This window comes from Canis lupus, chromosome 12, assembly GCF_048164855.1.
Source record: "Canis lupus baileyi chromosome 12, mCanLup2.hap1, whole genome shotgun sequence".
NCBI lineage: Eukaryota > Metazoa > Chordata > Mammalia > Carnivora > Canidae > Canis > Canis lupus.
In genome coordinates, this window is record NC_132849.1 from 64,372,211 (window position 1) to 64,389,571 (window position 17,361).

The window sequence follows — 17,361 nt, forward strand, 5'->3', positions numbered from 1 at the left end:
CTCCCGGGCAGGGTCGGGCCCCTGGGACCTGGCCACTCGGCTGTGGTGCGGGAAACCTGGACAGGGGCGTCGGGCCGCCCTGGTGCCGCGTGGACCTGCTGCCGGCACAGGTGCTAGCGGCCGGGGTTTCCACCCTGTCGGAGCCTCCCTTCTCCTTCGGTAGCGAGCGGCCGTTTAAAGCTCTCGTGAGCGTGTGCGCGGAGCTCCGGGGTCTCCTGACTTGTCAGTGGGCCCATCTTGCCATCAGGGTGGAAACGTCCTTAAGAATTGAGCGTTCCTGGATACAAATGTGCAATGGCAGGTGTCCGTGGGGTGTCCCAGGGGGACCGGGGCGGCAGGTGACCATGGGGTGTCCCAGGGAGCCTGGCATGGCAAGTGTCCGTGGGGTGTCCCGGGGGGGCCTGGCATGGCAAGTGTCTGTGGGGTGTCCATGGGGTGTCCCAGGGAGCCCGGTGTGCAGGTGTCCATGGGGTGTCCTGGGGGGGCCGGTGTGGCAGGTGTCTATGGGTGTCCAAGGGGTGACGGTGTGACGTGTCCATGGGTGTCCCGGGGGGCCTGATGTGGCAGGTGTCCGTGGGTGTCCCACGGGGCCCGGTGTGGCAGGTGTCCGTGGGGTGTCCCAGGAGAGAGGAACCTGCTGGCAGTGAGGTGCCTGGTGTGTGGAGCGCCTCCAGATGTGGCTGGAAGGTGGAGGTGACATCACTTGCTGCCTGAATGTGGGGAGTCAGGTGATAGGGTCTCTGCCCTGGGGGCTGTAAGTCCAGAGGTGACGCTCAGTGACCCAGAGGAGGGGGGGGGGAGGAGCTGTCTCACCTCCGGAAGCTCCAGGCGTGCACTGTGATGCAGCTCCCTGGGTCTCTGGTCCTGCTTCCACAAAGCCGGTGTCATGATCCCAGCAGAAGAGAGAGACCATCGGAGCCGCCCGCCGACAGCCCCCCGGGATCCCTGTGTCCCGGGCTCTCGGGCACTACCCGTCCTCACGTCTAGTGTCTTCGCGGGTGGCTACCTGTGTGTGTCCAGGGACAGTGCCCGTTTCTAGCGTGCAGTACGGGCCGATGTGGTCGGAGGCGGTCGGGGCGGTTGGCGGGATTCCTGGTGCGCGGCCATCATCGGGACTGGTTCGTGCTCCGCGGTGACCCGCTGCCCGGTTTTGTCAGAGGCGCGGGGCGCAGCGTCGTCAGCTGCTTGCAGCCCCGGCTGTCACACGTCTGCGACATGGGGCGGCCTGCGTGTACAGCCTAGACAGCCGGGGCCCCTGGGCGCGGTGCAGGAGGGGACCTCCCTCGGGGCCTGTCCGCGACCCCCAACCGCCGGGGCTGCTGGCACCCATGCCCCAGTGTCTGAGCCCGTGTCGGGGAGCTGCCTGCTGACGCAGCGTCCGGGGGTGCCTGAGCCTGAGCGCCTGGGGGCGCACAGCTGGTGTCCCGGGCCTCCCGCAGCCCGCCGGCGCCCGCTTCTGATGGCGACTCCTCCTGCCTCCCGCCCCGTGGGGGGTCATTCAGAAGCCGCCCCCACAGGTCGGGACTGGCCCGGTTCCATTACACCAAAGTCCGTGTCGATCGGCTCTGAGCAGACACTGCGGAGAGAGGTCGTGGTGAGGGGCTCCCGGCAGGGTGGGCCGAGGGTGCGTGTGCACACACGCGCCCCTGCCCGGGTGCGGGGGTCTGCAGGCAGCCCCCAGAGCAGGCCCCGGTGCATGTCGGGTCCTCCCTGCCGAGTGGAACCCGGGCTGTCCCCTCCCAGCGGGCAGGTCTGGGGAGGACTGGGGGCTGGGGCCGCGTGTCGCGCCACCGCCCCGGGGAGTAAGGCACTCCCCTCTGCCGCAGGCTACCACTACAACGACTTGGTGTCGCCCCAGTACCTGAGCCTCATCGCCAACCTGTCGGGCTGTACCGCGCACCGGCGCGTGAACAACTGCTCGGACATGTGCTTCCACCAGAAGTACCGCACCCACGACGGCACCTGCAACAACCTGCAGCACCCCATGTGGGGCGCCTCGCTGACCGCCTTCGAGCGCCTGCTGAAAGCCGTGTACGAGAACGGCTTCAATACGCCGCGGGGCGTCAACCCCGGCCGGCTGTACCACGGGCACGCGCTCCCCATGCCCCGGCTCGTGTCCACCTCGCTCATCGGCACGGAGACCGTCACGCCCGACGAGCAGTTCACCCACATGCTGATGCAGTGGGGCCAGTTTCTGGACCACGACCTGGACTCCACGGTGGTGGCCCTGAGCCAGGCCCGCTTCTCCGACGGGCAGCACTGCAGCTCCGTGTGCAGCAGCGACCCCCCGTGCTTCTCGGTCGCCGTGCCCCCCAACGACCCCCGCGTCAGGAACGGGGCGCGCTGCATGTTCTTCGTGCGCTCCAGCCCCGTGTGCGGCAGCGGCATGACGTCCCTGCTCATGAACTCCGTGTACCCGCGGGAGCAGATTAACCAACTCACCTCCTACATCGACGCCTCCAACGTGTACGGGAGCACGGAGCACGAGGCGCGCGCCATCCGGGACCTGGCCAGCCACCGCGGGCTGCTGCGGCAGGGCATCGTGCAGCGCTCAGGGAAGCCACTGCTGCCCTTCGCCACCGGGCCGCCCACGGAGTGCATGCGGGACGAGCACGAGAGCCCCATCCCCTGCTTCCTGGCCGGGGACCACCGCGCCAACGAGCAGCTCGGCCTCACCAGCATGCACACGCTCTGGTTCCGGGAGCACAACCGCGTGGCCACCGAGCTGCTCGGCCTGAACCCGCACTGGGACGGCGACACCGTGTACCACGAGGCCAGGAAGATCGTGGGTGCGCAGATGCAGCACATCACCTACCAGCACTGGCTGCCCAAGGTGCTGGGCGAGGTGGGCATGAAGGTGCTGGGCGAGTACCGCGGCTACGACCCGGGCGTCAACGCCGGCATCTTCAACGCCTTTGCCACGGCCGCCTTCAGGTTTGGCCACACGCTCATCAACCCCGTGCTCTACCGGCTGGACGAGGACTTCGAGCCCATCGCGCAGGGACACGTCCCCCTGCACAAAGCCTTCTTCTCCCCCTTCCGCATCGTGAACGAGGGCGGCATCGACCCGCTGCTCAGGGGCCTGTTCGGCGTGGCGGGCAAGATGCGCGTGCCCACCCAGCTGCTGAACACGGAGCTCACCGAGCGGCTCTTCTCCATGGCGCACACGGTGGCCCTGGACCTGGCCGCCATCAACATCCAGCGGGGCCGCGACCACGGCATCCCGCCCTACCACGAGTACCGGGTCTACTGCAACCTGTCGGCTGCCCACACCTTCGAGGACCTGAAGAACGAGATCAAGAACCCTGAGATCCGGGAGAAGCTGAGACGGTGAGTCCACGGGGACCGCGGGGCGTCTTTGGTCGGTAAAGGCCGCGCCTGGGAGCAGCCCCGCGGGCAGTGGAAGGGACCCTGGACCCCGAGCATAGAGACTGTAGAGGGGGGGTGGGTTGGGCGGTGGGCTAGCTGGTGCAGGGGGAGGGGACTGGCTGCAGGGAGCACAAGGGCCCCACCTGGGGGAGCCTGGCTGTGGGGGCACGCTCCTGTGGCCTCCCCTGAATGCCTGCGGGTCCTGCGGGGGGAGAAGGGTTGGGGGATGTAGGTGGGGATCTCTGGGGGTGAGCTGCGGGGGTGGGGGGTGGGGGGGGTGGGGTGTGTGTCTATGGGGGTGGAGCTGCGGAAGGAAGGCCTGCCAGGGGAGGGCAGCTGCAGAGGGGGAGGGCAGCTGCAGAGTGGAGCCCCCCCCACCCCCCCGTGGAGCTGCGGGGGGAGGGGGAGCTGCGGGTGTGGAGCTGCAGGGGGGGGAGTTGCAGGGGGCGGTGAGGAGCTGTGGAGTGGAGCCACTGGGGTGGAGCTCTGGGGTCATATGCAGGAGTGGAGCTGCGGGGTAGGGGGGGCTGCGAGGGGGAGCCGCCGGGTGCCGGGGCTGGCGGGGATAGAGCTTGGGGGGAGGTGGAACTGCATAGTGGAGCCACGGGGGTGGAGCCGTGGGGGGGTCTGCGGGGGGGGGTTAGCTGCAGGGGGAGCTGCAGTGGCAGGGCGAGGGGGGGGAGCTGGGGGGGGAGTTGCGGGGGGGGAGCCGCGGTGGTGGAGCTGCGCTGCGCGGGGGGGGGGGGGGGGGGGGTTGGGGGGGTGGCTGCGGGGTGGAGCTGCGGTTCTTCCCCCCGGTTCCTCCCCCACAGGCGGCAGAGGCTCAGGGCCACGTCCAGGAGGGTGGGCGCTGCCGGGCACCGGCCCCTCCTTTGGGCTCCGCGTCGTGCCCCCCGTGGCCCGCACGCTCGGCCCCCGCCCTCCTGGGGTCCCGCCCCGGGGGCTGCCTCCGTCGTGCCCGCAGTCCTGGTTTCCCGCCTGGAACGGCCCGGGGAGGGTTTCCCAGCGCTGACCCTGCATTTCGTCCGCGGCCACGTGTCCCGGCTCCCGCCGAGGCTCCTCCCGCCGAGGCTCCTCCCGCCGGCCCTCTGGGGTCAGGGCCCGCCCCGCCGCCCCCCGGGGACCGCTCCCGCCACGCCCTGCGCTTTCGGGGAAGCCCTCGCGGCGCGCCCCCAGCCCCTTGGGTCTCGGCCCGCGCCCACGCCCAGGCCCACGCCGGCCTCGGGGTCTGAGCACCGCGCTCCGGTGCAGTCTCGGCGGCGGGGCCCGCGGGGTTCAGTGAGCCGCCTTTAGTCCCGGTGGCCGCGGATTCCGCCCCGCGTTCCCTTCCTTTGCCCCCTTCGCTTCCCTGGCTCAGAGGCGCTAGTGCCCCTGCGGAGGGGCGGAGGGATGGAGGATCGCATAGGGTTGGAGAGGTGGAGGGGGCGGAGGGGTGGAGAGGCTGAGGGGCAGAGGGGGTGGAGGGGCGAGGGATGTAGGACCACGGAGGGGTGGAAGGGGCAGAGGGGGCAGGAGGGTGGAGGGGGCAGAGGGGCGGAGTAGGGCCGCGGAGGGGTGGGGCGGAGGGCTGGAGGGGGCGGAGGGCCGTAGGACTGCTGGCCGCGGGGAGGGGCGGGGGCTGCCCAGGAGGGACGCCCAGGAGGGACGCCCCGCGAGCCGGGGACCCCTGACCACGCCCCACCTTAGCGGCGGCACAGTCGCTCGCACTGTTGCTCCGCGGCGGCCACGGGGAGGGCGCCCTGAGGTCGGCCGCGGCCCTGCGCGCTTGGAGGCCGGCTCCTCCGGGCCGCGGGAGGAGGGCGCAGGGCCTGGCCGCAGAGGGGGCGGCCCCGGGCCTCGCGGGGAGCGGCTCCCGACGTGGAGGCTGTGCCAGCGGGGCTCGTGGAGGGCGAGCGGCGTGGCGGCCCCCAGGTGCCCATACCTGCCCCCAGCCGGCTCCTCGGGGACCCGCCGCGGCCCATGCCCTTCCCGGACCGTGCTGGGCGGGCCCAGGCCTGAGCCCCAGCCGCGGGCGTCCCCGCTGCGCGGCGGGGCCTCTTGTGCTCGGGACCCCGCGGCCGCAGGGGTTCGCCCAGCGTGTTTGTTCCCGAGCATTTGGGCCCCTTGGTCGTGGGCTCGCGGGCCGCACGTTAGTCCAAGAAGTATGGGAACCCCGGTGTTACAATTAGTCCCTTAAAGATCTGCCTCTGGGGGCGCCTGGGGGGCTCAGGCCGCGACCTCGGGGTCCTGGGTTCGAGTCCCATGCCGGGCTCCCTGCTCAGCCGGGCTCTGCTGCTCCTCGCTCTGCCTCTCCCCGTCTCGTGCCCGCGTGCTCTCTCTGTTACTCTTTCAAATAAATAAATAAAATCCTTAAAAATACATAAAAAAAGGGGATCCCTGGGTGACTCGGCGGTTTAGCGCCTGCCTTTGGCCTGGGGCGTGGTTCTGGAGTCCCGGGATCGAGTCCCATGTCCGGCTCCCGGTGCATGAAGCCTGCTTCTCCCGCTGCCTGTGTCTCTGCCTCTCTCTCTATGTCTATCATAAATAAATAAATCTTTAAAAAAGGTACATAAAAAAGTAAGAGTCTACATTTATTTATATGAAGTTTATTCACTTGTATTTATGAAAAGACACTGGAAGGGCAGACGTTACAGCGTCAGGGGTGGTTATTTCTGAATGGAGAATTGGAATGTTACTTTTCTTTCTACCAGCTTGGTTTTTGTTAATTTTCTTTGTACCAGCTTGGTTTTTCTAAACTTAAATGTGTGCATGTGTGTGTTTTATTCACGTATATATAAACAAAGTATGGAGATTTTTAGAAATATGGATAGATGCTTTAAATGAATAGAAGTGAATTTTCTTTTTCTTTGTTAACAGAAAGTGGGAAATATGCTAAATAATAATAAAAAATGAGGACTTTTTTCATGTTTGCTTTATTCACTGCTTACAGCTTTCTTCAGCAAATTTAAGGATTCACTTGTTTATTGTTTTTTTTTTCTTTTTTATGGTAGGTTATATGGATCTCCACTCAACATTGATTTATTCCCCGCCCTCATGGTGGAAGACTTGGTCCCAGGCAGCCGGCTGGGGCCCACCCTAATGTGTCTGCTGAGCACGCAGTTCAAGCGCTTGAGAGATGGGGACAGGTAAACCCAGGTGCCCCAAGGACAGGTGAAGTCTGATGCTATAGGGGACAGGTGAAGACAGGTGCTACAGGGCACAGGTGAGCGTAGGTGTCTGGGGGACAGGTGAATGCAGGTGATGTAGGCATCAGGTGAATGCAGGTGCCACAGGAACAGGTGAACACCGGTGCTGCAGGGGACAGGTGAATACAGGTACACTGGTATGGGTGAAGACAGGTACATTGGGGATAGATGAAGACAGATGCCACAGGGCACAGGTGAAGGCAGTTTACCATGGGGACGGGTGAAGACAGTGGTATAGGGCACAGATGAAGACAAGTACCATGGAGACAGGTGAAGGCAGGACCACGGGACAGGTAAAGACAGGTACCACGTTGACAGGTGAAGGCAGGTGCTACAGGGGACAGGTGAAGGCAGGTACCACGGGGACAAGTGGGTGCAGGTGTTCTGAGGACACATGAAGACAGGTGCTGCAGGGCACAGGTGAAGGCAGGGAACGTGGGGACAGGTGAGTGCAGGTGTCCCGGGGACAGGTGAAGACAGGTGCTGCAGGGCACAGGTGAAGGCGTGCACCTTTCTGGAGACGCAGGGAGGCAGGAGCCGTTGGTGGCGATGCTGACGGTCTGCCGGCTTCAGCCCAGATTCTCTGTTGTTTCTTGAGAAGGGAACCGGGCCCGTGCGTCGCCCCGTGAGTCCACGTCGACTGGGTGGCGTCGCGCGGGGACAGGCCTCCCGGGAGCGTTGGCGTTCACCCGTGTCTGTGCCTCTCTGCTTTCCTCTGGCCCCGGGGAAGCACAGGTTGTGGTACGAAAACCCGGGGGTGTTCTCCCCGGCGCAGCTGACGCAGATCAAGCAGACGTCCCTGGCCAGGATTCTGTGCGACAACGCCGACAACATCACGCGTGTGCAGCGGGACGTGTTCCGCGTGGCTGAGTTCCCCCACGGGTACGGCAGCTGTGACGAAGTTCCCAGGGTGGACCTGCGCGTGTGGCAGGATTGCTGTGAAGGTGCGCGTCCGGGGTGCGGGCAGGGTGCGCCGTCCTCGCCGCCTGTGGCTCACGGCTCGGGGCAGCCACCCACGGGGCAGGGAGGAGGGGGGCCCGGCTGGGTCTGGGTCTGGAGCCCGCGGGGGACACTGACTCGCACTCCCCAGGGAGCGCAGCACACGTCAGACTCACTGTGTAGACACGTTTGCTGCGCGTTCCAAACGCCTGTGCCGACAGGTCCTGGAGCGTGTCGTGAGGGGTCGTGAGCCGGGGCTGATGGGTCCTCGCGGCTTCCCCGTGTCCCCAGGTCCCGCTGTGGCTCGCCGTCACCATCTCCTAATTCGGATGTAATTGGGGCTTTACTCAAACTGCAGTCTGACCGCGGTCGAGGAGGCTGGGCGTGTCCTGGGCCCCCGGGAGCTGCTCTCCTGCCCCGGGTCGCGGCCACAGCTCCTCCCCTCCGCCCCCTCCTTTCTGCGGGTCCTCCTTGGTAGGGGCCCAGGGCGCAGGTTAGCACTGTTCTTGCTCTGTGCACGTCTGCGCGTGGCTGGGTGTCTGACCTGGTTGTGGCTCTGCCTCCGTCGGGCTGTCCTGTCTGCGTGAATATACTATGCGTGTGTACGGCATAGATGTGGCGCCCGGGTGTGTGGCACACGTGATTTGTAATAGTCTAGGATTCACGTGCAGATGCAGCCGGTTTACCGCCCACCCCACGTCCCGAAACAGTCACGTTCTCACTATTACATCCAAGGGAAACTTGTTTTTGTTTTGTTTTAGCTTTTTTTTTTTTTTTTTTAAGAAATAACCTCGCTGGTGTGTCCAGCTCCGCGTGCGTCTCGGTGGCTAGGGCGGCAAGCTGGGTCCTTGCACCCGCAGGAAGCAGCTCTTCGGAAGCCCCTGGGCAAAGCCGAATCTGCACAAAACGCTGTGTCCTTTTTTTTAAAAGTTTTTTTTTTTTTTAATTTTTATTTATTTATGATAGTCACACACAGAGAGAGAGAAAGAGAGAGGCAGAGACACAGGCAGAGGGAGAAGCAGGCTCCATGCTCCGGGAGCCCCATGTGGGATTCGATCCCGGGTCTCCAGGATCACGCCCCGGGCCAAAGGCAGGCGCTAAACCGCTGCGCCACCCAGGGATCCCAAAATCGTGTCCTGATAGTGTTACCGGGTCCCCCTGCTGCTCGGTGGTGGCTGAGCCGGGTTTTCCGTGGTCTCAGAAAACCCAGAGCCCCGGGACAGATGGGCACTGGCAGCGGGATTCGTCATCGGGCCGCTGTCCCCTCGTGCACCTGCTGAGACCCCCACGCTGTCCCTCCAGGTCCGGAACTGCCCTGGGTCAGGGAGGCTTCGTGAGCTTTGTCTTCCATTGTAGGTCAAAAGCCACGTTGGAAATATAGCAGAAAGACAAAGAATTGGGGTTTGATGGGCCCAAATGTCAGGTGCTGTTTACTTTGCGATTTAAAAAATCACAGAGCAGCTTGCTCGAGCTCCCGCAGAGCCGTCAGCGTGTTTGTGGAGCGAGGCGTGACGCTGGCGCGCAGGAGAGCCCTGAGAACCTCCGCGTGGGCAGTTTCTGTGTCTTCTTCTGAAGTGAGAAACTGCCCCTTTGTGAGGATTGATGGGGCACACGCATGCACACGCACACACACGCAAACACAAATGCACACAGCTTTTAAGTAATTGCACTGATTTTAAAATAGTATAAATGGTTCATGTACTTCATTGGATCTGTATGTTGTTAGTTTTATCACGTATCACTGTTCCCTCAATCCCTGTGATACTTGTGTCTGTATGAGTACATGTGCATACATGTGTTTCTGCACACACGTGTAGGTGTGCCTGTGTGCCCGCACGTGTATATGCACGCGCCGTCTGTACAAGCATGTGCACGTGTTGTGTTTGTAAGGGAAGACGCCTTTTTCCCTAAACTAGCAGAGGAGGTCGCAGGCAGTGTTCCGCCCTCCCCAGGAATGACAGGCGTGTGCAGGGGCAGCACAGGGCACACGTGCGCCCTTCCCACACGGGGGCCTCACGCCCAGCCCGTTGGCTGCCACAGTCCACAGCAGGAGCTGGGCAGGCCTTCCCCTGCCCTGCCTAGACGGACCCTCCCAGGCTTCGGTTCTCAGATTAGGTGCAGGTTGTGACATGGGCGGGGCTGGGGCCTGTGGGCGGGGCGGGGCCCTGTGGGCGGGGCGGGGCCCTGTGGGCGGGGTTGGAGCCCTATGGGCGGGGCGGGGCCCTGTGGGCGGGGCGGGGTTGGGCCCTGTGGGCGGGGCGGGGCCCTGTGGGCGGGGTTGGAGCCCTGTGGGCGGGGCGGGGCCCTGTGGGCGGGGCGGGACCCTGTGGGCGGGCCTGGGGCCCTGTGGGCGGGGTTGGAGCCCTGTGGGCGCGGTGGGGGCCCTGTGGGCGGGGCGGGGCCCTGTGGGCGGGGCGGGACCCTGTGGGCGGGGCGGGCTTGGAGCCCTGTGCGCGGGGCTGGGCCCTGTGGGCGGGGTTGGGCCCTGTGGGCGGGGCGGGACCCTGTGGGCGGGGCGGGGCCCTGTGGGCGGGGCGGGGCCCTGTGGGCGGGGTTGGAGCCCTGTGGGCGGGGCCGGGGCCCTGTGGGCGGGGCCGGGGCCCTATGGGGCGGGACCCTGTGGGCGGGGTTGGAGCCCTGTGGGCGGGGCGGGGCCCTGTGGGCGGGGCGGGACCCTGTGGGCGGGCCTGGGGCCCTGTGGGCGGGGTTGGAGCCCTGTGGGCGCGGTGGGGGCCCTGTGGGCGGGGCGGGGCCCTGTGGGCGGGGCGGGACCCTGTGGGCGGGGCGGGCTTGGAGCCCTGTGCGCGGGGCTGGGCCCTGTGGGCGGGGTTGGGCCCTGTGGGCGGGGCGGGACCCTGTGGGCGGGGCGGGGCCCTGTGGGCGGGGTTGGAGCCCTGTGGGCGGGGCGGGGCCCTGTGGGCGGGGCGGGGCCCTGTGGGCGGGGCGGGGCCCTGTGGGCGGGGTTGGAGCCCTGTGGGCGGGGCCGGGGCCCTATGGGGCGGGACCCTGTGGGCGGGGCGGGGCCCTGTGGGCGGGGCGGGACCCTGTGGGCGGGCCTGGGGCCCTGTGGGCGGGGTTGGAGCCCTGTGGGCGCGGTGGGGGCCCTGTGGGCGGGGCGGGACCCTGTGGGCGGGGCGGGCTTGGAGCCCTGTGCGCGGGGCTGGGCCCTGTGGGCGGGGTTGGGCCCTGTGGGCGGGGCGGGACCCTGTGGGCGGGGCGGGGCCCTGTGGGCGGGGTTGGAGCCCTGTGGGCGGGGCGGGGCCCTGTGGGCGGGGCCGGGGCCCTATGGGGCGGGACCCTGTGGGCGGGGTTGGAGCCCTGTGGGCGGGGCGGGGCCCTGTGGGCGGGGCGGGACCCTGTGGGCGGGCCTGGGGCCCTGTGGGCGGGGTTGGAGCCCTGTGGGCGCGGTGGGGGCCCTGTGGGCGGGGCGGGGCCCTGTGGGCGGGGCGGGACCCTGTGGGCGGGGCGGGCTTGGAGCCCTGTGCGCGGGGCTGGGCCCTGTGGGCGGGGTTGGGCCCTGTGGGCGGGGCGGGACCCTGTGGGCGGGGCGGGGCCCTGTGGGCGGGGTTGGAGCCCTGTGGGCGGGGCGGGGCCCTGTGGGCGGGGTTGGAGCCCTGTGGGCGGGGCCGGGGCCCTATGGGGCGGGACCCTGTGGGCGGGGTTGGAGCCCTGTGGGCGGGGCGGGGCCCTGTGGGCGGGGCGGGACCCTGTGGGCGGGCCTGGGGCCCTGTGGGCGGGGTTGGAGCCCTGTGGGCGCGGTGGGGGCCCTGTGGGCGGGGCGGGGCCCTGTGGGCGGGGCGGGGCCCTGTGGGCGGGGTTGGAGCCCTGTGGGCGGGGCTGGGCCCTGTGGGCGGGGTTGGGCCCTGTGGGCGGGGCGGGGCGGGGCCCTATGGGCGGGGCTGGCACTCTGAGCAGCTCCAGGAGGCTCCCCTGTGGCTGGTCCTCCCACTAGGCACCTGGACGCGGGTCACCTGGCTGGAGCATGAATTCCGCGTTTGCCAGGTGTGAGATCGGGAAGGTCTCTGGGTTGGGAAGGTGAAGGCCGTCGGTCTCGCTAGTGAGCACCTCCTGTCACCCCGAGGCCGCCTGGGCTGCGGGTCACCAACGCTGCTGGTGATGAGCGCTTCCCCCTCGGAGCGCGACCCGGGGCCTCCCGGGGCCTGTACCCTGTGAACCCGTGTCAGGCTGGGGTCTCGGGAGCTGGGCCAGGTTTGAGTGGGAAGCTGGTTGCTGCTAAGTTAAATCCCAGAATGCGAGGACGGGTTGTCTGCGGGTCTGTCCTGTGCGCGGCGGCGTCCTTGCGTTCCAGCGGCGGTCACGGCTGGCTGGCCCGGGGAGGAGCGTGCCAGCCTTTTCCGCATCCTTTCCTCCTCCCGGGATTTCTGCCACTGCTCTGGACACTTCAGCATTTGGGAAGGGCCGTTCGTAGCCTTGGCCACAGTCCTGGGTGGTGGGGCCCAGGCTGGAACCGGGTGTTGGTGGGATGGTGTAGTCGGGGCCAAGCAGAGGGCACCCAGGGAGCAGAGCCTGGGGCCGGAGGAGGGAGCACAAGGTGCCCCGGCTGCGGAGGACGGGGACGCCCTGGCCTAGTGCTCGGCCTCTGCGTGCGGGCAGGAAACACAGGGTTGAGAGGACAGCAGGTGCGGGGCGTCCCAGCAGGAAGCTGCCCTGGCCGTTGGCCAGGAGACCGGGCGAGGTTGGGGCCTCCAGGGAGCAGGAGGATGAGGTCCAGAGAGGCTGTCCTTCCCTGGAGGGAGGAGGGAGGCCACGCTGGCGTCGTAGATAAGCTGTGACGTCGAGGCGGCGCGTCCCAGGATGGGCACAATTGCTCCTGGAGGATAGCTGGCGTCTCACACCCCCCACCTCACCTCAGACTGCAGGACCCGGGGACAGTTCAACGCGTTTTCCTACCACTTCCGAGGCAAGCGGTCCCTGGAGTTCAGCTACCAGGAGGATGAGCCCACCGGGGAAGCAGGCCCCGCAGGGACCCCAAGGTACGGCCGTCCTTGGGGCAGGGTCCTGGGGCGGGGCGCCTGTGGCCCCCGGGACCCACGGCCTGTGTGACGTGCTGAGGTCTGTGAGCGGCTTGTGCTTCTTCCTTGTGCAGCATCGGGAAACGCAGGAAACATCCGGGCAATGCCACGGCCGCCTCGGGCGAGCACCCACAAGTACCGGGCGCCAATGACTTCAAGGACTTCGTTCTGGAAATGCAAAAGACCATCACAGACCTCAGAGAACAGGTACCTGTCGCTGCACGCCCTGCCCCGCGTCACAGATGGCCTTGCCCCTGCGACCCTGCTGGCATGACGTGGTCCCCGGCTCCCTCGTCGGGAGCCTCTGGGGCGTGTCACTTCTGTCCTGGTGGCTCTTCTCCTGTGGCCTGCGTCTGGCCACATGGGCCTGGCCCTGGGCTTCCTGGTGGCCGGGGGGCTCTCACGGTGGGCTGCCGGCAGGTACTGTCCTGGGCAGCCCGGAGCCCCGCAGCAGCCGTAGGTCAGGATTAGGGCCACGGAGAATTCAAACCTCAGGGGTCCTGTTCCAAAGATGCTTTTTCAGGAACGTCGGTTGACTCCTTATTCCGAGGGAGGGTCAGAGGTATTTTGTGGTCAGGCGCCCCTCGGTGCAGGGAAGGGGACCGGCACCAAGGGTTTCCGCCCTGGGCTCTTCTCCGAGGACTTTTAGGGTTTTGCAGAAAATGACATGTCTGCCTGCCCCACCGCACCCCGGGGGCTGCCGCCCGTGCCCCCGGGCCCGCCCATCTGTGAACCCTGCTGTGGCCTCATGGCTCCTTCCACCTGCAGGAGGAAACAGCACCGCTGTGCATCTCCTTCACTCTGCTCACCCTGCATTTCAGGGCAGGCTGCTTGCTGGTTGGGGGCGGCAGGTTTGGAGAAATGCAGGGGGAACATCTGCTGTGACTGTTGGCTGCTCCCCGGGGGACACGTGGGTAGTTCGTGGGCACTTCTCCGTCTGCACGGCCCGGCCTGGTTCGCACACTTGCAGCTATGTTCTAATTGTCTCCGAGGGAGACGCTGGCCGAGATTCGTCCTGCCTCTTCCGGCTTCCCGCTGAAATTTGGTCAGCGGCCACCGAGGCCCCCTTCCCCGTCCCCAGCCGCCCTGCCCGGCCCGTGGATGCGGCTTCAGGATTTGGGACCCGACTCTGAGCCCTGGGAACTTCAAGATCGATTATGCTGAGGAGCCCGAGTGCCGGAGGCAGCTTCCCTCCAGAGCCCACCTGAGAGCGGGCAGCGCCGGTCCCGGCTGCGGGCGGGGGGATGCAGGCCGCACGGGGCCAGGTGACCCGGGCCACGGAGACCATGGGTCACATCCCTGGGAGGCCGTGCTTTGCGCGGCACTGTTCCATGAAGTGGGTGGAAGGCGTTCAGTGTCCGCTGCGGGCGGTGTGCGTGTCCAGTCAGTCTTGGCGCGTCGTCCTTTATCAGAGCAGACGCATCGCCAGGTGTTCGCACCGGGTTGTCCACTCTCCTCTGGGGGGCCGGGAGATTCGGTTGCCTGGAAAACGCCCCTCGAGGTCCAGTAGATGAGGCAGGGGTTTCGTGGGCCGCCGGCCCCTCCACGTGCAGAGAGATAAGCCATCCAGCCGTGTGGCCGTTGGCCAGTGGCAGCGAGGAGGAGGGCGCCCTGGAAGGCCCGCGGCGGGGCTGGTGGCCGCTCGCAGGTGTCCGCGGCCGGGAGTCTTGGGGCAGGTGATTGTGCCTGGCGGTTGCCGCTGAGGCCTGTGGGAGCCTCTCCCTTGATTCCTGTCCTCTTGCCGGCCGCTGCCGTGGGGTAGCCTGTGCCCCCTGACCCCCGACGCGGCGGTGTCACATAGGGCCGTGCCGTGTGACACCACCAGCTGTGTGACGGGCGAATCTGAAGCATCCCTGTTGAGCAGGAGGCGTCAATGCAGGCGAAGGCACAGACGCACTTGCCAGGCTGAGCTCGTCGCCGGAAGTGACCGCTGCACCTTTTTGCTTTGCTGCAGATAAAGAGGCTGGAGTCCCGGCTCAGCACCGCGGACTGCACGGATGCCGACGGGGAGCCGCACGCCAACGGCGCCAAGTGGAAGCGAGATGCGTGCACCGCCTGCGAGTGCCGTGTGAGTACGGGGCTGTGCCATGGGAACGGGTGCGGGACCTCCCCCAGGACCCCAAGCTCTGCGCCAGGTGGCCCCACTGCCCTGGGGGCCTCGGCCCTCCTCTTAGAAGCCGGAGGCTCTCCCCCGGAGCACCGTGCAAGGCTGACCTGCACACACTGCCCCAGGTGGCCACGGGCTGTTCACGCCAGCAAGGAGCTGGGCCCGCCAGGCGGTTGTCGGTCTGCACAGAAGTGGACGGGGGCGCCGCGGTGGCCGCAGTGGCCACGGTGTCCAGGCTGGGGCTTCAGGGCAGAGGCTGGGGAGGTGGGTTGGAAGATCGGTGGGCCAGCCTGGTGCCTGAGGTGTCCACAGGGATTTGTTCCAGGGTCCGGGAGGGGAGGGTTCCCTGGGGTCCTCGGTGGTTGTGCTGTTTGGGAATGACAGCAGAGCGGGGATGGCATGGGGTCCAGCAGCATCTCCCTCCTTTGACCTCCTGGTGGACATCCTGGACGTGAACTTGGGGTCCCAGGGGCGGGCCCCGTGGTCCTGGGCTCTCTGCAGGGACGGAGGGCCGTCAGGGCGATGGGCGGGACCTCTGGACGCAGTGCGGGGTGTCCGTAGCTGCTCCTCAGCGGCCCTCCAGCCCTGTTACAGACCCACGCACGGTCGAGAAGGTGGACAGGCGGGGTGATGCCGACGCCGTGCCCCGGGAGCTCACGGTCCGGGTCCTCTCTCCTCCAGGACGGGCAGGTCACCTGCTTTGTGGAAGCCTGCCAGCCCGCCGAGTGCCCGGCGCCTGTGAGAGCCCGCGGGGCCTGCTGTCCGGTCTGCCCGAGAGATGGTGTGGGGAGGAAGCCCTAGGCGCGGGGAGGCCTCCGGGGTCCTCTGCGCGTCCTCGAGCCCCATGGCCGGCGCAGGCGTGCGCACGGGAGGGGCCCCTTCCGTGTCAGTGGAGAACGGGTGCTTCGGCCAGAGCATGCTCGGAGGAGAAACCACAGACACGTGTCCTAACTTCACGTTAGATTCTCAGGTTTTTATTTAATGTTTTTAATGAAATATTGGTGCTACTATTAAATTGCACAGTTAAGTCATCTAGTCTCTTAAATTCACTTCCCTGGATACCACCGTTTCTTCTCGACCAAAAGTGAGTCCCGCTTGGTTCTGACACCTGGAGCTCGCAGAAGAGCCAGCCGCGGTTCGGGCGCGTCGCGGAGCCGCCGGAAGGACACGTGCCGCGGCAGAAAGGGAGGACAGATCGTAGGGGTGACGGTCTGGGTGGGGGTGCAGGCCCCTGCGGCCCCGCCGAGGCAGCAGTGTGTGGTCCCCGGAGGGACAGCCCCGCCGCTCAGTCGCTCGCCCGCCCGCCCGCCCGCCTGTGGCTTCCAGCACCTCGCCCGTGAGACTGACAGGAAGCCGCACGCAGAAACGGGTTGGTTTTCGCCACAACTCGCGTGACGCTGCCTGGCGTGGACGCCCGCGAAGCCCTGTTCCTACGGAAGGCCCGCGTCCGTGTTCCGTCCTGCCCCGGCCGGGGCGCGCAGAGGACTCCCCCCGACGGAGGCGTCGGCGTTGGGGACTTCCTGACTTCAGGTCGTGTGAGTGCCTTACAGAAACGCAGTCGACCCCTTTACCTCATCTGTATTTCCAAAATGCATGACGTTGTATGAAATGTTGCCCGTGTTTAGGCGTCAGGAATGGCAGAAAAATCACTTCCGCTACGCAAGAGCTGTGTTAGAATTGAGAGAAAAGCAGCTCTCATACCTCATGGTCACTCTCTTCCTAATCGACGAAAACCTCCTGTTTTGTTCTAAACGGTGAAGTCACCTGTGTCCTGAGAAGTGTGTCCCTGAACGCAGCAGCGCGGCTCTGCAGGCCCGGACCCCAGTGCCCACCGCGTGCGGGCGCCGAGCAGAGCACACACCCAGGCCCCCGCCCCGCGTGGGGGGCCCCCGAGGACGCGGGTGGTCTCAGTACGTGGTGGCCGGCAAGTCCCCGGCGGGGGCGCCCGGGTGGCGGTCACTGTTCTGGCCTGGAGGTGGGGGCTCCTGGCGGGCAGGCACGTGGTGGGCAGCTTCAGAGCCTGGTCCGGCCCGACCCCAGGCAGGAGCCCCCCCAGCCCTGTGACCCGGCTGCCACGACCCCGGGGCGGGGCGAGCGCACCCACTGGGGCTTTAGACGCTGCCAGCTCGATTTCTCGTGCTCAGAACGTGAAGTGGGAAATACGAGCAGGTGTCTCGTGGGGCAGGGGCTTCCTGGGAGATACCGAGTCACGTGGAGTAACCAAATGTCAGAACCGATTTGTGTGGGCGAGAGAGTGGACGGCCGTGTGTGCAGCGCGGGGTCACGGAGTTGCTCAGGTACACGATGACCGCGCACCCGCGGCCCGTGAGCGTCTGGAGGCTCCCGCGCCAGTGGGAACGTGTGGCTGGGCCTGCGTGCTCGGGGGAGGGGCCGTCCGCGCCTGTAACGTTGCGGGCTCCCCGTGTCCTCACGCCCGAAGGGACCCTCGGCGGCCACGCGAGGCGAGTGTACATATTTATTTACCCCCTGACTGTCGCCAGCAGCCCAGCGCCTTCCTGTGTTCATTGTAATCAGTTCATTACCAAAGAGACGTTTGCACTATGTACCGATGCCGCCAGTTCAAATAAACGGGCACGTCTTCAAATGGAGCCTGGCATGCTTCTTTGGGTCCCGCCCGCGGCGCAGTGGCCGCTCGCGGGCGCCGTGCTGTGACAGCAGGGGCGAGGAGGAGCGAGGGCGGATTCAGGGGGGCTCTGATGCCAGGCGG

The 17,361-nt window shown here is 66.7% G+C and overlaps 1 protein-coding gene across 3 annotated transcripts in view; it reads left to right on the forward strand.

Moving 5' to 3' along the window:
* PXDN (peroxidasin) overlaps positions 1-15,664 on the forward strand; it is a 71,795-nt gene extending 56,131 nt beyond the window's left edge. For 2 of the 3 annotated variants that reach the window (XM_072771287.1, XM_072771288.1), the window contains 7 exons: positions 1,827-3,330; positions 6,360-6,494; positions 7,290-7,498; positions 12,367-12,487; positions 12,601-12,733; positions 14,481-14,594; positions 15,315-15,664. In XM_072771287.1, the coding sequence (XP_072627388.1) occupies positions 1,827-3,330; positions 6,360-6,494; positions 7,290-7,498; positions 12,367-12,487; positions 12,601-12,733; positions 14,481-14,594; positions 15,315-15,434 (2,336 nt within the window). In that variant the 3' untranslated portion in view covers positions 15,435-15,664. Of the gene's footprint in view, positions 1-1,826; positions 3,331-6,359; positions 6,495-7,289; positions 7,499-7,784; positions 7,929-12,366; positions 12,488-12,600; positions 12,734-14,480; positions 14,595-15,314 lie in introns of those variants that run through there. The other variant, XM_072771289.1, reaches the window with a different exon arrangement.
* The last annotated feature ends 1,697 nt before the right edge of the window (positions 15,665-17,361 follow it).